Source organism: Cetorhinus maximus, chromosome 19 (assembly GCF_964194155.1).
Source record: "Cetorhinus maximus chromosome 19, sCetMax3.hap1.1, whole genome shotgun sequence".
Lineage (NCBI taxonomy): Eukaryota > Metazoa > Chordata > Chondrichthyes > Lamniformes > Cetorhinidae > Cetorhinus > Cetorhinus maximus.
In genome coordinates this window covers 71,769,250-71,793,054 of record NC_135897.1, presented here as the reverse complement: position 1 = coordinate 71,793,054, position 23,805 = coordinate 71,769,250, and the positions used below count along the sequence as shown (strand labels likewise).

The window sequence follows — 23,805 nt, the reverse complement described above, 5'->3', positions numbered from 1 at the left end:
GAGGGACAAATCACTCTTAAACGACGCGAGATGCATTCTACGCATGGTGTTAACAGGCATCTTTATATAAAAGGGAGCTTACTCTTTAAAAAGGAATATTTTTAAACTGAGATATTCCAGGCATCCTCAATCTTTAGCAGAATGGGTTAGACTCGAGCAGACCCAGGCTTCCCCCCCCCGGGCTTTGTTCTGTTTTTCATCCTCCCTATCGTGCAACTTGTGTTATTTTCATCTTCTGTTGGTCCCTTCTCTAAATGTGCATTCTGTTCATGATTTATTGACAGGAAGCGCCCCCTCACTTTGCCCTAAAGTTGGCACCTGGCTTTTTCCCCACTCCGAATGCCTTGCCAGGGTTGGGGTTGGGGATGGGGGGGGGGGGCGGTTGGGGAATGGGGGATGAGGGAAGGGGGGAACCATGCGGTACCTGAGACCACTAAGCACCCTTTAAAACCGACCGAAGTTCCGGTAGCTCTTTTAAAGAGGGTGAGAATCTCACCCTTTGGGACACCTCGCGCTTCTTAAAGCGACAAATCACCACAGATTCCTTTCCCCAAATCTAACAATGAATTGTGGAGCAAATTACTTGTTCGCTTTCCTTTCCTCATAAAAAAAAACAGAAGTGCCGATGTAAACATTGGAAGTACTGAGATGAGGAGATGGGAATTCACATTGTTAGATGGTGGTTTAATGAAGCTGTGTATTTTAATCAGCTCCATTCATTAAGGATTGCCATGTTTTGTTTGTTTTTTTAAATGACAGAACTGTAGTGAGTTAGTGGCTTATTTATTTGTCATTCCTCTTTTAGACTTTCCTGACACCAATCTCAGACAGGCCCTTTGGCTGACGGGCTGTTCAACTTTCCCAATTTCAAGATAAAAGCAGATTACTGCGGATGCTGGAAATATGAAATAATACCGAATTTCAAGGCATTTATTTGTTTGCTCTTCTCGAAATGATGCCCGACCTGTTGTCTACTCCTAGCAGCCACGGCGTACATTGCAGTTTCCAGTATTTGTTCTACCTGCGTGAGCAGTCCCAGTATGTCCAGGCTTCTCAGTACCTTTCTTGCACATTCATTTCGACATCACGCCCCAACACCTGCACCAACAAACTGGGCTCTGTTGCTCATTACACTTCAGCTTTCTCCAATACATTTACCATGCTCCCCACCTTTCAGTTCAAACGCATCCAGCTAGGCAGCTCACCCTAAGCTCCATCACCCCGATGCAAATGGTATAAATTAACCCAATTTGTTTCAGTCAATAGTTTAAATATATTCTTCCAGTACTTTGCAAATCTCTTGCATAAATAAATCGACTCGAACCACGTTCATGGGGTTACCAGGTATTTCCCCAACAAAGATTTCGACAAGTCTTTGGCTAGTTTCTTCAGTGACATAACCCAAACACTGAGCTTAATCAAAATCCTCCCCCACCCCAACCCACTCCACCCCAAGCGGTTCATTACAATTATTACCGGCAGGGTAATAATTCCTAAATAGCTTACCCTAGAGCAAAGTGGAGATTGAACGGCGATGTGGTCTGCAACTGACCCCGAATCCCAGCCGATGTGAACCAGTGTCTGCTGCGCAACCCCACAACCAGTCCTTATATCCGAGTCACCGCTACCCAAACAACTGGGGTGCGAGTTACCTAACAGGGCTAGGTAAGAGCAATCCTACCCCGGGGTCTCGGGGGAGGTCCCAGTAATGTACACGCCCATATAAGTCATGTTAGAGATAGACAGTGCTAGCTCTCTACACCGAACTGCTTAGTAACTCAATTTTTCACTCATCTATTATTTTTGATGAATGATATACATTATAGATTTATTGCAAGGTGTGAATCCTCCTCAACTCGCACCTGTTAGATCTTTGGGAAGTGTCACTTCGGCCAATCGTGCACAGGGTGCTGAAAGGGCATTCACTTATAGGGCGCTTCATCCGAGCTCTGAAACATCACAAACTTCGTCTTCCAAGAACTGTGATTGTACTCGAACGAGTTGCAATCTGTGACTGTTGATAACTCAAAAGAGTTTCAATGAATCACAGATGTGAGTTATTTAAGGGGAAAAGGCTAGTTTGTGTAGGGCAAGAACCCAGAAACAGTAATTAAAATAATGACCAGTTCATTTTTTTCGTGAGAGATAAACCTTCAAAACTCGCCTCAAAATTAAACATTTTCCATCTAAAATCCCCATAGTATATACAATGCTGCATTGCAGCATCAGCTAGCTGCTGGGCTTCTACTGTAACTGCATAATTAGCATCATGGGAAATTGTAGCAAAGCAGGGCGGGTGGGGTGGTGCAGGGTGGAGGGGTTGGTGGTGGTGGTTGGCGGACTGGCTCAGTTGGCTGGATGACCGGTATGGATCAGATTAGTGCCAACAGGACATGGTTCCCTCCCTGTGATTTGGGACCTGCCTGCATGCCCCACCTGTGGTGGAGGTCATGGTACTGTAGGTCGGACCTGCCTTTGGGCAGAGAACTCAAGAAGAGATAACACGCCCAATTGCCTTTTGAAATTTCCGATGAAATCCACCACCCTTTCAGCTCCGTGTGGCAATCTTCAGGCTGCGGCCTGGCTGCACGTGCACACAGTTTAGCGGAGACTTTAATGTCTTGAGGCATTTCCACTGCATTGGTGGCAAAGTTGCGATGATGGAGTGGAAGCAGCATGAAAGAAGTTCCATTATCAAGTCATATTCCTGAGTCGATCAAGCACAGGGAACAGTGTCGAGAAGAATCACAAGACTGAGCCACAGGTCGATTTAAACTCAGGGTGAGATAAGTGTAAACATGGAAACATAGAAACTAGGAGCAGGAGTAGGCCATTCGGCCCTTCGAGCCTGCTCCACCATTCATTATGATCGTGGCTGATCATCCAACTCAAAAGCCTGCTCCCGCTTTCTCCCCATACATAGAAACATAGAAGGCTGATCCAACTGCTGCAATTATTGCCAGACTCAGTCAATTTTAATCACCAGGCTTCATTGTTATGAAACCGTGTTTTATATCAAAAATGCTTTTTGAATCTACTGGCTAGAAACCCATAATTGTTTTTTTAAGGACTAAATCAATGTCCCAGTGGCTTGAGACCACATTCAAAGATGGCTACACATTTTTATTACTGTACCTTCTGAATTCCAGAAACATTAAAATGGAGACAATCAACCTGCATACACAGCACCAGGAACAATGGACTTTAAGGAATATGAATGGGGGCCATCTCCTATCGCATTAGCACAGCATCCAGACAATCACCTGGGGTACTCAACTGGGCAGTGACAAACCTTTAAACACAATCACTTGGACAATGGGACTCTGGCTATGAAAGGAATATGTTCAGGCAGAGGGCAGAATTTTCCATGCCCATGGGCAGCGGGTGTGATAGGTGGTGGACAATATGGCGCGATTGGTTTCACAATGGCAAGAAAGCAGGCCGTGATCAGCCTGCCAACGGCGGGCCACATTTCCCACCAACAGTCATTGGGGGAGTTCATTGTAATATATCAGCACATCATTAAAAGGCCATCCCACCAGGTTCTTGGACCCCCACCGGATTGTCCGTCCACATCGGCAGGAAAACACATCGCTGTGTTTCACAATAGCATGCAGGTGATGTGCACTTGGCGGCCTTCACTTTGGGGGAATTGGAGGTGAGTGAACAGCATCGTTCTACAGAGATCACCAGGGGCGCCAGTTGCTTTGCAGGGGCGCCGGGGGGTGCTGGGGTGAAGTGCTGCCCTGCCGTGGAGGCGACTGTTGGCGGGGCGGGGGGAGGGCGAATGCTGATGCCAGGTCGGATCCCACGCACAAGAAATCAAGGTGGGGGTGCAGGGTAAGTGAGGGGATTGGCCATGCATTAGGGATACCTGTATAAACTGACCATTCCTCTGCAACTGAGACAGTTCAGGAGCAGCCACAGTGATATGATTGGGGTCAGGCTTCTAGACAGCCTGCCCACGCAAGCAATGCAGAGGCACCAAAAGGCAACCAAGAATTCCAGACATTATCCCCCTGCACCCCACCACCCCCCCACCCCCCACTCCCCCACTACCTCCCCCAGCACAGACTTTGATTCTGCCATCACTTTATTGGACCGCAGAGCAGTTGGACTGCACACGTTGTACAATCTCCTTGCCAACACTGGCCATGTAGCAGTCACTGCTGGAGGTGCTCACAGCCCCTCGCAATCTCAGCATGCCGGTTAGGAGCTGTTTCCCGCATATCGCAGGTTGACAGGGCAGCCATGCAATGCCCTCATTTGTGACCATCCAAGGGGTGACCAGCACTCTCCATGAAACGTTAAGGGGCCAATACACAGGGCCAGGAGAGGTGCTAAGTACACCCATGATAACCACGTCTCTCTCGCTCTTTCATGCTGCAGGCGATAATGAGTGCATGGCAGTGACCTGTGAAACAGGACACATCACTCACAGCATGGTTATCTGATGGATGTTGCACTGCTGGATCCTCACTTGGTAGAGCAGCACCGAATTCACCGTCAGCACAGGACTGATCCAGATCATGGCTGGCCAGCTGGATGGCTCTGTTTTCAAAGTCCATGAGGATCTTGATTTCGGGCACTCCGCCACCGGTCTGTGACCTCTCTCTCTTGTTGTGTGCCAGTTTGTCCTGCATGGATAGAGATGGAGAAGAAGTAAGCAGGATGCCTGCCAGGCCAGATGATAAGTATGCCAGGTCTGTGTGGGTGGTGAGTGGTCCCATGGATGGGATGATGAGAATGACGGTGAGTGTGAGAGAGTGAATGGTGATACCCCTTGAACTGGCAGTGAGTGAGGATCCTGATGTGTGATGAGTTTGTGAGTGTGTGAGTTGAGAGTGATGAAAAGGGTGACTTACCCTGGGGGAACAGAGGAGATCATTCATCTTCTTGCAGCACTGGGTGGCTGTCCTCTTCTGAAGGGCATTGGCGCTGACCATCACTACTACCGCCTCTCAAGCTGGATTGATCATGTTGCTGCCTATCCTGCGGCCAGAGAGGGGGTACAGTACATCCCAGTGGGCCTCCACGGCATCCAGAAGTTGCTCGGCAGTCCGTCATTGAAGCGGGGGGCTGCGGTCTTTTTTCCTTTGCTGGCCATGTGTTCCAGCCGGCAGGTAAAACGTCATTTTATCTGCCAATGTTCTTAGAATGGCACATTCTAGATTATATTATCACACTTTGGCATCTATCATCATAACATTCATTAGTACACCAAAAAATTCTCATTTAGATCCTACATACATTCCTAAAGGATCCTCTAATATATTTTCTAATACAACTATACAGCTAATCTGCTGCACACCATCCAATAATGTTATCTCACATACTCCACACACTCCATAACACTAAGGTATATATCCCCTCACAGGGGTATTGATGACCTCAGATGCTTCCAGTATTATTTACCCATCTCTTATTAATAGGAAAAATGAATAGGGTTATGTATTCAAAAGCAAGTTACTTGCCAGGAAATACCATTGATAGTACATTATGGAAAGTATCTATAAAAAAATGGATCCAAAAGGAATAGACAAAGAAAGTTCCGGGGAAGTTAACATCCCTTGCCAACTCAGAATGAAAGGCATCACACACCGAAACAGTTTGTTTTCCTTACAATTTCTCTAGTTGATCTTCACTCCTGATGTACAACTCTTTAGCATATTTTCTACAAACATAAAATTCTAATACATGTTTTGCTTTTTATAAAACACACAACTCCAGATGAAATGACATTCACCACATGATTCTGATTTGATGTTTTCTTCCTGAACATAGGCAGGTGTTAATATAAAGAGACATCAGAAAAACAGCACTGATCAGACAAACAGTAAGATCACGCTACACAGGAGACTGATATTTCGAGTCAACACTGGTTTTCCATTGCTGTACCAATTGTGCGGTACAGTGGTTGACTCTCCACTTCCCTCTGAAATAGCCTAGCAAGCCACTCAGCTCAGTTAGGGATGGCCAACAAATGCTGCCTTGCCAGCGATGCCCGCATCCCATGAAAAAATAAAGAGAAAAGAATCACTGATGCCCTTCCACTATGTTTCAAAACAGAAAAACTAAGGCAGGTGTCAGTTATTGCAATGTCATTTCCATCTCAGCCTGTGTCCCACCATCAAATAAATGAAGTGTTTCTTTTTGAACAAAAAAGTTGCTTTTTTTTTTAAATCCAGTGATTTCTATATAAGCTGATCACTAAAATGGAGCTACTGAACTCAAGCTTCTCAGATCCTAATTAAGGAAGAACTTATGTCATCACAGTGTCTTTCGCAACTTCAGAATGCCCCAAAGTGATTCACAGCTATTGAAGTACTTTCAAAGTGCCGTCACTGTTGTAATATAGGGAAACCTGACAATCAAAATGTGCACTGCAAGATCAAATAGCAATTAAATAAATGACCAGACAATGCTAGTTGAGGGATAAATGGTGGCCAGGATACCAGGAGAGCTCCCACACTCTTCTTCAAAGAGTGGGATTTTTTATCCTCACTTGAGAGGGAAGACAGGGCCTCAATTTAACATCTCGTCCAAAAGAAATCACCCCCAACAGTGCAGCATTTGCTCAGTGCAACATTGATGTCATGGCCAAGGCTAGAGTGGGACTTGAACCCACAACCACTTGACATAGTGGTGAGAGTGCAATCATTGACTCAAGGCTAATACTTAGGAACAGACCGCATCTCTCTCCCAGAAAGATTTATTGTAATGACCAAATAATCCACTATTAAAAGAGAACCTCTTTCTAGAATACATAGTACTTCTCCAATATCTAATGTCCTACACTATTTAATTTGTAGTCCTTTTATCTCTGCAGGGGAAAGTAAGTTGAATGAAATCTCTTTCACTTATGGAGAGTAGCCTTTGGTCACCAGCTTTCAATAAAGATGATGTTGCCCCACTTTCTACTGCTAACTAAAATTAGGGGGAAAAAATTAAAACAAGATAAACCCAAAACTGAGTTAAACTAAGGGTGAGAATTGAGCAAACTGTCCGGATCTCAGTAGTGTGTAGATCCAGGCAATTTTAACTCTCAGGCCCCAGTCATTTGCCTAACCAAAACTGGCAGGAAGTAGCAGCTGGTTACAGGAATGCAATGTTTGTGGCAAAAGGCTGTCCTTTCCTGTTTGGGCCTCTTCTGGCCCCAAATCCTCTTCTGGCACAGGTACACCTGTCTTTGCTGCATGGGTTGAAATAGCATGACATCACGGTGCCTGATCTGCTTATTTAAAGGAGCCTGCCAGTTTTGGCCAATGCCCTTCCTGCCTGCTGAAAAGAGCAAATTAGAAAAGAAGACAATGGCAAGGGAGTGACCACAGTGGAGAATCGCGACTCTGGACTCCTGTATGATTTCAACCTACAGCAATGTGCATATGGCATTTTGATCTGGTACCAAATGGCTGCTAAGGACAAAGTGGATATGGTCACTAATTGGAAGAGTTTCCTCTCCAATACTTCTTTTATTATGTGAAACATCAAATAGTGTGATAAACTTCTGACACAGAAATTCTTCATATAGTAGGTAAAAGTAATTCAGTGAGTTGAATATTCCTCTCAGAACACCATTGCCATATTAAATTTGTTCCCTTGGGTCTCATTAAGTGTATTTGTGAACCTCCTGATCACAAGGCTGCTGAACTTGTCAAAACATGCTTATTGTTGCTTTAACAGCATGTTAATGCTCTACTGTATAAAGAATAACAGATGGCTCTATAATATGCTCAAGAGGCTTGGGTGGCATCAAAAGCTGTTAAAGCAGGTTTCACATGTACACTAATTAAAGCCCAGTTGTGTTACTGATATTGATATCTGAATGTTGCCAGTATTTTGAATTTAACTTCACCATCTGACTTTCGCCATCGGTCACCCCTAATGCTCTGACATCAAAAAAAACTATTGTGGACAAATGTGAAACTTCAAGGTTCAAATTTGCAGAAATTCGCAAAAGGGAACTAGCATTGTCACAATTTTTCCGATCTCAAACATACAGAGGTCTTTAATAAATAACTTCAGTCAGCATCACTTGTCTTCATGATTCTCCAGGAACACAAAATCAGCGACTGATTCATCAGCAGGCTGTTCTTTCCCACAATCCGGATCTTGAAATGAACAGGCATCTCAGGAAAGGAAAACTGCATGCTTATGAGGCAAAAACAAAGGTCCTGCAGATTCAAGACAGGCTTTGCAGGTTAAATTTGCAAAAGAAAACTTTTGAACGTTTATTTGGCTGGTCGCAACATGTATGGGTCTTGCTCAAGAGGGCTCAACATGAATTTATTGTGAAGTGCACCAAGGATTCAACTGCTTTAAAAAAAATTGCCCAAAGATCTAACGCTTAGAATCCAAGTGGATGATTTGCCACAACTCCTCCCTTGGCCACAAGCTCTTTCGATATAGCCTTCATGTTGCTGATGACCTGCATGCTGGACTCAGATTTTAGCGCATTCAGATTGTTGGTTATACGAGCAAATGCCTGAAATAAAGACAGAAAGTTAGTTAAAACATCGTGTACATTTTCTAAATAGCATTCAAGTAAGCCAGAATGTGAACAGTGAATCATTATCTTTGATTCTGTTGTAACGTGGAATCCCCGGAGACATAGAACAGTTTATAAATTTGACCATGTATCCTTCAAGTAAGGAGTATATTATTGAGTGTTTTTTTCCTGCATGAAGGGGTAATTGATAATACATTATTAAGAAAAACTTCTTAATTGACATTAGCATAAACAAAAGGAACAATAATTGGGATCTGAAATAAAAACAGAAAATGCTGGAAACACTCAGCAGGTCTGACAGCATTTGTAGAGAGAGAAACAGAGTTAACATTTCAAGTCTGTATGACTCTTCTTCAGAGATCTGAAGAAGGGGTCAGACGACTTGAAACGTCAACTCTGTTTCTTTCTCCACAGTTTATCTCAGCCCTGCTGAACTTTTCCAGCATTTTCTGTTTTTATTTCAGATTTCCAGCATCTGTAGTATTTTGCTTTTATATAATTGGGATCTATTTGTTATAATATTGCTTTATAGCATACATTTAAATCTATTTCCTCGTAGTTAGAAGTCTTTCTAGAATTTATACAACCTTATCCTTAAAATTGGCGGAGTGGAGTTGGTTATCTCGCCTTCTTTGAGGATGATGGTGTTAGTTAACCTCCTGAGATGTCAGAGTGATGAACTTGCCTGTAAAGATCTGTATCTATTCCTCCTGCATCCTCTGCTGCTGGGCTAATTCACATTCTGCACTAATAGCTACATTTGGCTTATATTTCACTGTCCTCGATGTTGGGGAAATGTACCTCTAAGTGGCACACTTATATCTGCATCTATCAGGCTAATACAGACGTAAATTTTTAATTTTTGTGATTTCTCTCTCACCCTCTCATCTTTTCAGAGTGTGAGGGCTGACTTATCCAGAAGCGCACTTTTTGCCTTTTGCAGAGACACCCTTCTACTTACAATAAACAGAGAACTCCTGTAGTACTTTACACTAAAGCTTAAAGCAACCTAAAAAACATCTACACCAACCAAAACTTCTAATTCTTAGTCTCAAAAATTGTTATGTATCCTTGATTCTCAAGAACCTCCTCACCTTTTTTCATGAACCAATCTGAGTGTCACATAACTTAAGGGAGTTCCCCTTGTTAAGGATCAATCACTGCAAAGTACTACAGGAGTTCTCTGTTTATTGCAAGTAGAAGGGTGTCTCTGCAACAGGCAAAAAGTGCGCTTCTGGATAAGTCAGCCCTCACACTCTGAAAAGATGAGACGGTGAGAGAGAAATCACCTTATTAGGAACTACGATAGCCTCAGATTAACAAATGACAGAATCCAAACATTCCCGGTGGCACTTTCAATACCTTAACTTCTCCATTTTCTTTTTTTTTAATCAAAGAGCCTTAAGCACCTTCAGGTTAGGAATGACATTTTTAATATCTCCCAACAAGCTAGCTTTGAACCAATGACCTTGAAAATTACACCTCCAAATTCTTTAAGGAAATGGGCATCAAAAGATCCAATCTGGGGGATGATGTGCACATACACATCCCATGCTAGTATCACCCATCATATTAGTAAATGCAGAAAAAGAGGAGTCCAGGGCCCACAACTGTCAACTACATTCACAGAAATATGGTGTACATACACCTCAACCAGCAGTATGTAAAGGGACCGCTGAGGCCATTAGCTGGTTAAAAAAATTATTTACCGGCCAAAAATTGTTGTCAGCTCCCACTCCCCCAGTGATGGCCCTCCCTCAATTGTCCTCCTCTATCCCAGTCACTTAGCAACGCTCCAAATTATCGCTTTCCATACCAATCATACCCCATGATCTCCAGATGTTTGCTATCCTTCCCAGTGAGCTGCCTGAGGATATCCAGCATGCAGCTACATCTCACCAGTCTCATTTAAATGAGCCCGAGGCTCAACATCAGGTGTGCCGCTGGCCTACCTATTCCACACATGACCTTTCTCAATTATTTGCGTATATGTTGTAATATAGGGAAATGCAGCAGCCAAATCACACAAACCAAGGTCTCACAAATGAGGTGAATTTAGAAACGCTGGGTGCATTATAAATGCTGACGGCAAGAACTCCGCTGGTCTTCTTTGAAACATGCCTGGGATATTTTACATTCAGCTGAGGGGACAGACAGGGCCTTCATTTACTATTTCATGTGAAAGCTGGCAGCACTGAAAGTGCAACATTGGCTCAGTGTTGTACTGAAGTATCAGCATAGGTTATGCACTGAAATGTCTGGAGAAAGGCTTGAACCCACATCCATCTGACTTAGAAGTAAGAGTGCTGTTTCTGAGCTAAGACTGACACCTGTAGGAGGCTGTGTGTACAGAAAAGGGTCCTTACCCTGACAAGGACTGCAAAAACCCAGTCAGTATAGTAGAAGTTCAACACAATTGTTACTTTAACTGCCAATGGAACAGCGATCCTAAAAGTTCAACTGACCTGCAGGTCATTTTAAGTGATGCCTTAGAGATTCAACATTCTTATCTTAGATCCTGGTCAGGTCATGAAACCTCTTCCTATATTTCAGTCAGTCCTCACGGTACAATATTCCTGACACTGACCTGTTCAACCACCTCTTGCTGGGATATTTGTCTGGAGACCCTTCTGCTCCACATCCTGCCCTGGCCCACCACTGTCATTTGGAGGAGCATCTCCCTCCTCTCACAAACCCCCCTCTACAATGCAACATTTGAGAATCTGGGGGCCCTAACAGTGCCAGCTGCTCATGCCATTTTCAATGTTCACAACAGAACTTAAGTTGCTTGTACCTCCCCTTTAAATGGTAAAAGCAATGCCCAATATTAGCCTCCACCCGTTCAATAAGCTGTCAAATAGCAGCATGAGTACTAGTGGCCGAGAATCTGTTTTAATCAAATATTGATCATGCCCCTTGTCCACATTGGCAGGCACATGGAGCAATCACTCCACACACTTTCTGACCGATTACAGGCCTGACAAATTTCTCCCCCTTAACTGCAATCCCCGCTTAAAAAAAACAGCATCAAACATTTGATAAAATTGAGTTTCCATCAGTGAAAAATGATACAGGGTTCACACCTCAAGGCACCAGGTTTCACAGAGAATTTTCTCGTGTTGGGCTGATGGGAGCCCTTTGTTGAGAGCGCGAGATGCCCTGGAATATAAGAGAAGAGTGAATCAGTTTCATTATGTTACCAAAGTAAATTGAATATTGAGAGGATAACATTCCAATCGTTCTGGTGACGCCATAATAGGGGATTTTAGGAATGTTAAATCCCCACATAGATCTTTAACTAGGAATATAGGAACAGGGTGAGGCCATACAGCCTTTCAAACCTGTTCCACTGGAGGAAAAAAGTCTCTAGCTATCCTACATAATACATCTCAAAAACACCTCAATTGGATTTCATGCCGTGATCCTCTATATTCAAGGGGATACAGGCTAACCCTAGCAAGTTAACCCTTGCTAAGTCTCCCCCATTCTTACTGCCTGCCATTGGCATGTATTGGTGTCATTCTGATGAAACTGCAGTACACTTATTTCAAGGCCAATACATCTTTCCTGAGGTGAGGAACTCCCTATGGAGTCTAACCAGACCTTTATATAACTGTAACATAACATCCAACGCCTTGTATTCCAGTCCAAGTGAGATAAAGGCTAACATTCCAGTAGCCTTTTTAATTCCCTCTTATACCTGTCTTCTGGTTTTTAGTGATATCTCTACATGGACTCCCAAATCCCCTGGCTTATCCACAGTTCCATGTTTCCCACCATTTAGAAAATATACTGATATATCTTTCTTAGGTCCAAAGTGGATGACCTCACACTTCCCACATTAAACCCCACCTATCACAGTTTAGCCCACTCACTTTATCAATCTTCCTTTGCAGCTTTCTTCTCCCATCTACACTATACGCTGTCCTACCTCACTTTGTATCATCAGCAATCTAGGATATACGGCTTTCTAAATTTAAGGCAAGGGTCTACAAGCCTGTTCTCTGCACCTGGTGGATGGTCTGCATAGTCTACTTACCTTTGTGCCCAAATCCCTGCAGGCACATGAATGCAATTCTAAAAAATCAACCCAATAAACTGGCTCAAATGTGGGCAGTTTACATCACCAATGCCTTAACAGGATTATTTCAATGAAAATTGCACAGTTATCCCCACTCTGAAAATGATGACACATTATTATGGTGTATTATAGTTCACTGAAAGAGTCAGAGATGCTGTGGTAACACACACTTTCACATGCATGTTGTGGTCTGGAGCTATGGATAGTGACAGTAGAGACTCTGACTTTCTTTCCATCACAAGGCTGACCAGGAATCTCCCCCATTCTTACTGCCTGCCATTGGCATGTATTGGAAGGATTTGCAAGTTGATATGGAACCTGATCGGCTGCATTATGAACGCACCTTCCTTGGCTATCGAGTCCTTGCATGGGCCTCGAATTCGGAGCTTCTGGTTCAGGGCATGGATCCTACCCCTTGTACCTCCTTATTATGGTCTGTATGCTGTATAATTTTAATTAGCTATAAGCTGTAGTATGTCTACCATTAAAATAGTGTTCATTGTACGCTTTCTAATCTCTCTCTTCTTAGGCAATCCCTCGGGATCGAGGATAACTTGAGTTTCTAATCTACAATGTAACACAGCACAAACATTCCACAGATTATAATACATTGTAACATATGCTCTACTATACATTTTATACCATATGTTGTTAACAATGATATTTCTAACAAACTGAACAATGGATTATTGAGTATTATAATTTTGCTATTGAAACAGAGCATGTGTATCCAAGAATCAAACTAAGCAACAGAAGGTATTCTTTGGTTCTTCCAAAAGGGTGTGAAATTCTACTTTGGACTGTTTGCAAAACAGGCAGTCGCAGGGCTTGATCGTCAGGGTCAGAATCGGGAGGGAAAAGGGAATTCAAGGGTTGAGCCTGGGATCAGGGGAGATGTGGGGTGCATTAAGACAAGCACCTAATGTTGAGAGGGCGGGGAGTGACATGATTGGCCCCTTTAATTACTGTTGCTCCACCCAGCTCCATGTTCAGCTAAGTTACTTGCCGCCTTGGTCATGCCCCACAAGTGATTCCAATGCTTCAATTCCCTGTGTGGAGTGGACACTGGTGCGGTTGCCTCTGGACAAATCAACATTGGAAAGGGAGCCTCAAAAAGTGGTTATTTTATTTGCATATGCAAAGGGCCTAACTCCTGCTTCAGGCGTGGATAAAGGGCACGTATTTTGCTGTCCTAACCAACATGGCAGATGGCAAACGTACGGCCAGAACTCTACACATATTTCTTGCTTAACATATTGGATCCTTGGCAGTCCAAGTAGCACCCCAAAGACAGATGCTGCATGGACCAATTTCGAGACCGCTATCAGTGACTAGCATCCCATATCTGCCAGTCAAAATATTCAGAGCTGCAGAATGCCATGGTATAGATTTTCCAGCCATCCAAGTAGCTAAAGACAGAATCTATGCAGCAAAGGTTTGACTGCAGACTTTCTGTCGAGGGACTCAGGATATATATTTGCAGAGAGCTCTGTTACATACAGAATAAAATAATGTATCTTACATCAGAGAGGTAGTGCCTTATAATGAGTGACATGGACCCTTTTTGGATTGTGGTGACAAACAGTGTTCTAGTGAGGTGTATATTTAAGTATGTTATCGTGAGACAGCAGCAAATTGTATTTCGGGAGTTTACCTGGAGATGACCACAGTCATGGCATAAATATCAATGGCTGCATCAGCAACTTTCTTCAATAAAAACTGCTGATCTGAAAAACAGCAAGAGGTTAGTGCAGACCCTTGGTTGTAGACACCTAGAGCAGGATGTCCAAGCCTGATGTCTTGACATCATACGATCCTCAAGACCTGGTGGCCTGGCCCCTGAAGCTCCAGCAACTCTGTCTCTTGTGCACTTATACTTCCCTTATTGGCTGCTTTGTCCTGTTTAAATTTTGGGAACCCAGAGGTTGGCAAAGATCTAGTTTCAGCACGATTGCGTCAGTGACGAATATACCTGTATCCTAAATCAGAATAGCACAACTTGAGATACATGCAAATTAATGTGAATTTACTTATAGGAGCAACCAAAGAGTCCTGGCTGCACAGCCCACAAAGACGAAAGGCTTGGACATCCCTGGGCTACAGGAGTGTTCTCTACACTTAAGAGCAAACTACATCAGTTTATCTTACTAGAAGGTAAATGGAAATGATTACATCTCAGAGTAATATCCTAGGTAGAAGACAGGCCAGCACAGAACTTTTCTCATCGTAGCTGCACCATTTATAGGACTGCTCGAAGATCGTAAACACAACTAAATAATCATTATGAAATAAATACTATGAAGTCGACCCCCTTAAAAATCCTTAGTCTGTAGGGGCACTGTAACAGGATATTGTTGCACATCTGAGAATACCTTTACACTCCATATATCGTAAATTCCTATTTCAGTTGGTCAGGAGGATGTGAAGAGCTGCAGTTGCCTTATGCTGAGCAAAGAAAATTATGTATAATTAAACAAGAAAAGGGTTATTTAACCAGCTTTTCCACATTTTACTGTTTAAATGTCAAGGTGAGGTAGAGAGCAGGAGTTTAAGAACATTCCCTTCCCCATTCCACAGAGTTCTGCAGTGCAATGGCACACCAGTGAATTTTCTGATTACATCTTCATTTAGGTAGTGGCTTATTAGCATCCACCCAACTGATATTATTGTCATTTCTGATTTTTCAATGCCAGCTTTATATACATAAAGGGGTTGTGGGCTTGTCACGTGAATCACCCCTTACAAAAGCCAGGGGTGGGAGGATTGTGGCTGTGGCACCATTGCACATGTGGTGCCAGATTTTCATCTCCCAGTGCGGGTGCAAATTGGGTTGCGAAACATTGAACTTCATTTTTCCTTTGCTGGAAAAACAATTTTCCTTCCCATTTCACCATTTTCACCAATTCACCATCTTCATGTGGCCTTTAGGCAAGTCAGGAAGGTCTTGAATGAAAAGCGCACGCGCACCTCTTCCGAGGTTGGTGTCCTTATTGTGACATTCCACAATTCCACAGGAAAATTGTATTTCCTCCCACACACAATTTTTGCATAATGGTGTGGGTTTTGGAACCCTTAAAAAAGGTACCTCCTTGGAGAGTTTGTGACCACTGGGGAAAGGTTGCTGAGGAGTCAGGAACATTCTGAAAGGTAGATGTAAAATGTTTTGACACCTTCAAATGTTACGATTAGGTACAGTACTGTAGTGTAAATGTGTTTTTAATGCAGCGATTCATCATAAGGGTCTGTTCTGCAAAGGTAAGTTGAAGCTTATACTGGCCAGCATTGTGTAATTGTTGTCATGCATTACAGTACTTTTCCAATTGTCAAGTGACATAATGCATTAAAAAATCTAAGATAGAAGAAATGTCCTGTCAGTCTCTGCTGTCATGTTTTGTGCTGTGATTTAGATTGACTGACAGCTCTGAATGTTAAAAAAAACAGCTTTTGAAAGTTGAAAAAGTTCTGCCCCTGCTTCCCTCCATTGATTAAGAGACAGTCTGCTTTGAAATGGAAATTGGACACCATTCTGTGCTGTCAGTTTCAGACAACATACTAGAAGCTTTTGTCATGACAGTTGTAGCCATTATGAATCAAAAACAGAAAATGGTGGAAAAATTCAGCAGGTCTAACAGCATCGGTGGGGAGAAAGACAGAGTTGATGTTTTGTGTCTGTATGCCTCTTTTTCACAGCTGCTTTTAGCGTTAATTGCTTTAATTGTTTTTAGCCATTATGAATGCTTGGCTGGGTTTCAGCAGTTCTAATGGCTTCAACTCTGCAGGTGTATATTGATCCAAGAGAGACTAAGACCTTTAAGAGGCAGTTACAACTGATTATGTTTTTGATGTTGTTTATTGTTTGTTTAAAAACTTGATAGACACTTAAAAGATTATATTTTTGTGCACTAGGGCAGCCATCTCCTCCCCCTAAAAGGCATGAAGATGTAACGAAATAGAAACAAAATACACAGCAAGCCTGCCCGCATCTGTGGCAGGATGTGAAGTTGGCTTATCTTTTATGGGATACAGTAAGAGTAGAGAAGAAGTTATGAATGCTGCAGGATTTCTACCACCAAGGGGAACCTGCTGCTATCAACCAGAAGCATCGGACAGTGCAGCTTCAACAACGAATAACTCACAATGTGTTAACACATCTGCAAAGTGCTTTCTGCAATGACAAAGCCAATGATGCATCTCACACAGATAGACACCTTGTATTCCACCAGATGCTCCCTTACATGTTACTTATTTTTGCATCACATGAGCAGGAATACACATACCTATTATTTCCTTTCTGTATTTCAATAGCAGCTCTTCAATAGATGTTCCAAAGTGGTCAACAGCTTTCACCACCTGTGAAACATAAAGGTCATTGTTAGCTTGAAACTTGTTTAAAGGGAGGTGCTCAACAAGGAAGGAGAACTTAGTACTGGGAAACACAGCAATCCCACCTGACAGAGCCAAAACCAGTATCAAGAACTCAAGGTAAAACATAGTTTGCACTTCTTACAGAAGCAGAATTGCTTGAAGCCATAAAATGCCTGTTATATGCTTTTTATGACTTTAATGACTTCAAATGCATAAACCTAGATTTTCAATCTGCAATCACATGTTAAGTATCTGTATCAAATTCTTGCCTGTGTTATATTAAAGCAGGCATCAATTTGCTTATGTCTTGCCTGCCTAAAAATAACACTGTAAGCAACTCTGATCAAAAATCTATCCTATATATGCCAAGTGACTGTTTTTAAACAAATTAAACTTAGTGATATTTTTCCCTAATAAAACTAAAAATGAAGGTCTGGAGTCAAGTGGCTGAAAGACATGAGCAAGGGTCTTTGATCAACAGATCAGCCAGGATGTTTGTCATCTGTGGAATTTTAATGTAGAAAGTAGAAGGCATATTTTCAAAATGAAGGCAGCCTGTGCCATTAAAAATCACTCTGGTAGCAGGTCAGTGTGCTTCTGACATCTATGTGTTTCATCTGAGGCCAAGCTGGATTCTGTTCACTGTACAATGGATATGTTTCAACAGAGTGAGACAGGCTTCACCTGCAATCAATGGGCTGAGAAACTTTAATAAGAATTCTGCTGTTTTTCCCAAGAAACAGAAGTGCCAGTTTGTGTCAGAATTTAACCACAGTCCTGCTGAGGACTAAACTGAGGGTCTTTGGCTGTTTCTACACTGGATGTATCAACAACAGCAATGAACTACATTTGTGTAGCACCTTTAATGTAGTAAAACATTGCAAGGAGCATCACAGGAGTGTTGTTAAACTGAATTTGAACCAAACTATATAAGAAGATATGAGGACAGGTGACCAGAGGTAGGTTTTAAGAAGCGTCTTAAAGATGGAGAAAGAGGTAGGCAAGCGGAGAGGTTTTCATATATTAAAGGTGGGAAAATTTTTTAAACCAGAATGCTAACTTTATAGAATTCTCAGATTTAAAAACAAAATTAGAATATTATCTTCCCATCCACTTTGCATTTAAAAAATTTTGTATGATGCACTATAATAAAGTTATTGCTGAAAAAGAGACATCTCTAAGCTTTTCATCTTGCACTCATCAGGACACTCGCAAGTGTGCAAGACGAAAAGCTTAGACATGTCTCTTTTTTCAGCCATACTCAAACTCTGTACCTCCAAAATAAAGATGTGAAGAAAATAGACCAAACATTTTCTCAAATTTGGTCCCACTCAATTTCCGCCACACTTTCTGCTAAGTAATGGTATTAAGGTAGGAGCAGTGATGAGGAATTTCTCGATAACAGTGTTCAGAGAATCAATGTATCAGGAGGGCCTGTCACACAAAGAACTACCCCAATGGCTACCAAGCTAGAATTTCAGTGCATGCTGCTCCAAGAATTGGTCTGCCTTAAGAAATACTCACAGCCCTGACAGTCCCTTGAAGTAATATTGTATTCACTGTATTATTAGAAATTATTACCAAATCCCCACTCGCCGTCAGATCAGGATGTATTACATTCCTTAGTGATAGACCACTGGACATGCCCAGTTTTCTGTGGAATACAAGGAAGTGATTAAAACAAAGAAATAACCAGGAAAAAAAGATAACTTCTGCATGCTGCAAATGACATAATGATCCACATTTGTCACCTCTTTACTCTATTGTCACTAGCAAGAAAAATTAACCTGTGAATAATTATTGCAAAATTCAGCATACAAAAGAACTGCATCTGGAATGTAACACTTGACTATTAGGAATTTCTGTTTCCTGTTGGCAAAATCATTCTGGTTCTTTTACAAGGTAATTGCACCAACAAATGACCCAACACTGTCCATCTCCAGACTGACCCTGGCTCTGGGTCATGTGCCTTCTTACATCACTGTGTGGGCAGTGCCATACTCAGTCCCGATTAACCCTCAATGTACCAGACCCTACAACTACAGTTGCGCCAACAAATGAGAGGCAAAATCTGACAGCAGTGATTACAAACCACAGCTGATATCCACTTGCTTTTCTCCCATCCTCCATTTGTGTCATAAGTTGTTTCAACAGAACCCAAGTTTATCGGTGACTCCTCTCAATGAGGTCCACAAGTAGAGCTTAAAATGCTCAATTATTATTAAAGTGCCAACACTTGATTAGTAACTGCATGTGTGAGGTATTTAAAATAATCTTTTGCCAGTAAGTTTCAACTTGATGGAAGATTTGATTATGAATCTTGGATTTCCTCACAAGCACAGGAAGCCATGAGGCCCAATGGCAAATACCTGCTACTTGTCATCTGGTTAACATCAAGTTTCTAGAACTGTGATTACGTTGTAAACCAGAGTGGCTCTTCCGACTGATAAACTGAAGCAACAAGTTTATTAAGTAGATCAGGAAGATTTGCCAAAAATAGTCACATTGTAATAATCACTTAGATGATTATTTGATCCTTTGCTGCTGGATCAGTTAAAAACTGCTTGGAATTTTTAAAAAAGTTAGTTGACAAATCTGTCCTCACAAAATTCATTTATTGACAGGGATATCATATGAACACTGTAGGTACAGCTATCCCACAAACTGTAGGGGCATTATACAAAATATCCTTGCTGCAATACATCACATAGCCAGTAAAGAGTGACTCCTGGTGAATAAAATGAGTAACTGAATAGAGGCAGTCTGAAGGGCAGGCATTGTATTGTATACAAAAACTGGTACTGAGACATAGGGTTACCGTACCATATCAGATGTGAGTGAATGATTGCATTTTACATTTCTTATATTAGTAGGAATAGAAATATATACAAACACATATATGAGCTCAACTGTAATTAATGTGAATGTGTTCTTTTGTGAAACTATATGAGTAGTCACTGACATTAATACATGTCAATTCATGTGAAATGAATTGCTCTTTTTTGCCTGGTGTTTCTAGTTCTTTGCTTTAAACTAAAAACCAAGGTGAAGAGACAACCTTCACTTTGGGTTATGCCACCAAAGTTCAGGAAGTAGTGATTAGATGAAGTTTAAATGGCAAGTATCGTTTTTGCCACACAAGTTCCAGGCAATAGCCATCTCCAACAATAGAGAATGTAACAACCCCCTCCACCCCCATCCATAATTAGCCATACTCCACAGGAGACCATAAGCATCTTAGTCGGTTAGAGAGCTAAGTAGTTATAGCTTGAGGGACACCACTCTGGATCAAGCAAGGAATTCCTCCTACTCTTACTACCTGCCGTGGGCTTGTTGGAAGGGTTAGCAGATTGATTATCAACCTGTTTGGCCACGTCTTGAATGTCCCTTCCATGGCCAACAAGTCCTGAACTAGGTCTTGAACCCAAAGCTTCTGGCTCAATGGCAGGGGCACTGCCTACTGAGCCACAAGACCTCCCTCTCAATGGCATTATCATTGCTGAATCCTCCAGCATATGACACTTGAGTCTGTAGGAGGCATGAAAGACTAAGGGAGGTAAGCAGTATCAACATTTGGAGGTAGAGTGGAAATGTGTACAATGTGTCAAATTTCAACAAAAATAAAAGGGAAACATTTTTGCAGCAGAGGGCGCTGGAGGATGAAGAGTATGAAGGATTGAATATCTGCTGTTTGGAAGAAACAAGAGAGGGTAGTTGGAAAAGCAGTGAGCAAGGACTATTGACAAACAGAGAGAAGGAAGACTGCAAGAGAGAGAGATCTTACAGAGAGAGAAATTGGAAGCTAGAGGTGAAAGAGGCCTCTAGTTTGCTCTAATATTATGTCAAGGCGTGTGAGAAAGGTCCAGGAATAAGTCCTCAGATAGGGAGGCAGCATTCATGTTTTGTACAGAGTTGGGTTTTAAAGAGTTAATTGTTGAGGTGAAAAGCAAAGTTTTGTATGAAAAAGGCATATATGTAGAGGACCTGAAACCAGGAAATGCATTGATCATTTGTGCAGCCCCAAATGTGTTTTTCCTCCATGTTAGCTGTTCATATATTTGTCACCAACAAAAGACATGACATCACGGGGTAGATTTTTACTTTCACCGTTGTGCGGAAAATTGGCCGTATTGGATTAGACACCCAAAATACACCCTACCAAATTTTCCTTCCCACAGGAGTCAACTGCAAGCAAATCTAACGGCACAAATAACAGATGGTCAATCCATAATGTAAGTTTATCACCCAGTGGGAAAAGTTAAAATCTACTTCAAGATTGCTTCAAGATATCTGCATGGGCCATCTCCTATTCCACCTACCAAGAAGAAGCATTCAAGGTCTATACACATAAGGGTCCACACTTACTCTATAAGTGCTGGAAAATGGGATTAGAAATGATAGGTGCTTGATGGCCGGCATGGACACAATGGGCCAAAGGGCCTGTTTCTGTATAACTCTGTGACTCTATGAGTTAGTTCCATCCTCCACAAAAACTCAGTCAACATCAAGAAAAATTATATTTTCGGGACAATTAAATTGAAATACCAGCAAAGTCAAAGATTTGATCTTGGATTTCCCAATTGGGGATCTAAGCTCTCTTAATTATTGGTTACTCCAACAGAACTCACAATACCGCTTAGCTCTTTTGAAGACTTGCTCCATTAGTGTTCCAGGATTACTCAATGGATCCTTCATGATCATCTGCAGTCTTTTAAAGTAATCTCCAGATTTCTGTTACATCAGCATTTAGAAACATTTAGAAAAATCAGTGAGCACATTTCATTCAGAATTGATTGATACAGTTCACCAATATACTGCACGCAATGCCTGCTTACTCTTTCAAATAAGAATATGAACATACGAACAAGGAGCAAGAGTAGGCCATTCAGCCCCTCAAGCCTGCTCCACCATTTCATAAGATCATGGCTGATAGTAACCTGAAATCTGCATCCCACTTGCCCCCACAACCTTTCACCCCCTTGCTTACAAAGAATCTCTCCACCTCTGCCTTAAAAATACTCAAAGACTCTGCTTCCACCACCTTTTCAGGAAAAGAGTTCAAAATACATTTTGAAACAGAGAAAGTTGAAATTAGTTGTGTTTTATAAAGAGTGGAGATCAACTTTCTTTTCCATCTTCTTCAGACCCACTCTTCTGGATTTCCACACACCTTGGTTGATAATTTGGATAATTGAGCTAACCTCCCAGATTTTTGTCAATACAGTATTGCTTTGTAAAAGGCCTTTAAAGAAGCGAAAAAGTTTCAGCACTGGCGTCTTGCTGTTTAATTCTCACTCACCAGGAAGTGCAATGAGTTTTTAGTGTCTTTTGCAAGCAGTTTTCCTGCCTTTTGTATCTGACAGCACATTTTGAAATCAAGGGCTTATTACATGTTCATTCATTGGCAGAACTGAGTTAACGCACAGAGTTGTGGAGGCTAGCTTACTGAAAATGTTTAAAGAGGAGGTAGATAGATTTTTGAAATGTCGGGGACTTGAGGGCTATGAGGAGCTGGCACAAAAGAGGAGTTGAGGCCTGGGGCAGATCAACCATGATCTTATTGAATGGCTGGGCAGACTTAAGCAGCCAAATGGCCAACTCCTGCTCCTATTTCTTATGTTCTTAACTCAATTTTTGCAATCCAAGGTACTCCACACTCCTCCCAGTGGCTCACCTTGTGGGATATCGTGGGGAATTGACCCCGTATTCATGGCACAGAGCATCAATACATTTTGCCATTGCATCTTTCATCAGAAAAGACTGCTCAGATATCCACTAGGTTTTCCTTCACTAATTCTGAATAGGAGGATATCTAGCCCATAAATAATAATATAGAAAAATAAACTCTAAACTGGACTGAAAAGATGTTCTTTGAATAGGCACAATAAAAAGGAACATTAATGGCAACTCCCATGTCAAGGGAAACATAATAACATTGATCCAGTAATAAATACATGATGCATTAGGAGAATCAAGTTTATATCTGTAATAATCCATTATATGACAAGTTCCTGGTCTTAGGGCAGGATTTTCCCATTGGCGAGCAGAGGGGCGGGGCCCGCTCGCTGACACATAATATGACACACGGTGACACTGGGCGGAACTCCCGACGTCACCGCGCCCCATTTAAATTTTCCAGTAGGCGGGGGCTCAGCAAAATCAAAATTGTCAATGGTCAATTGAAGCCAATTGAAGCTAATTAATGGACCTGCCCGTCCAACCTTAAGGTTGGCGGGCAGGCCAGGAGCCCCGGCGGGAACTAGAAAAAGCATGAAACCTCATCCATGTAGGTTGATTAAAGTTTTTTAAAAAATCATGGACATGTCCCAACTCATGTGACAGTGTCTTAGCCTCAGGGAGATGAGTGTGCTCTTTTGTGCGCATGCGCGAAAGCGTGCACTCCCGGGTTTAGAGATTCCCCCCTCCGCCTGCACAGGGAGTGCATAGCACTTCTCAGCAGACATCACGCTGGGCGGGCCTTAATTGGCCCACCCACGTAAAATGGCACCGCACCCCCGATCAGGGGCGCCGATTGGAGGCGCGCCTGTGCACGCCCGCCATTCAACTTCGTCCCTGATGGGGGGAAAATCCTGCCCTTAGTTTTGCCAACAGATGCCAAGAAAAGGAAATGTGTTTAGGAATGAAAATCAAGGCAAATATAAGTCAAGCTGCTCCTGCACACCTTGCAGTGGCTTGACACAAAGTAGCACTGAGAAAAACTCAGTCAGGAGGGGCAGTGAACAAGAGATCCGCATGTGTTGTACAACACTGGATGGATAGGAGAACTAAATTGCACTCTACTATTAATAATCTATGGTACAGAAAGATTTAATAAATTATTTTGTATGGA

The 23,805-nt window shown here is 42.2% G+C and overlaps 1 protein-coding gene across 7 annotated transcripts in view; it reads right to left on the bottom strand.

Moving 5' to 3' along the window:
* Positions 1 to 5,615: 5,615 nt before the first annotated feature.
* LOC144693909 (very long-chain specific acyl-CoA dehydrogenase, mitochondrial-like) overlaps positions 5,616 to 23,805 on the bottom strand; it is a 92,093-nt gene continuing 73,903 nt past the window's right edge. For all 7 annotated transcript variants that reach the window (XM_078564112.1, XM_078564119.1, XM_078564115.1 and 4 more), the window contains 6 exons: positions 21,589 to 21,686; positions 18,537 to 18,609; positions 16,868 to 16,940; positions 14,245 to 14,317; positions 11,593 to 11,668; positions 5,616 to 8,485 (listed from right to left, as the gene is read on the bottom strand). In XM_078564112.1, the coding sequence (XP_078420238.1) occupies positions 8,348 to 8,485; positions 11,593 to 11,668; positions 14,245 to 14,317; positions 16,868 to 16,940; positions 18,537 to 18,609; positions 21,589 to 21,686 (531 nt within the window). In that variant the 3' untranslated portion in view covers positions 5,616 to 8,347. The remainder of the gene's footprint in view (positions 8,486 to 11,592; positions 11,669 to 14,244; positions 14,318 to 16,867; positions 16,941 to 18,536; positions 18,610 to 21,588; positions 21,687 to 23,805) is intronic.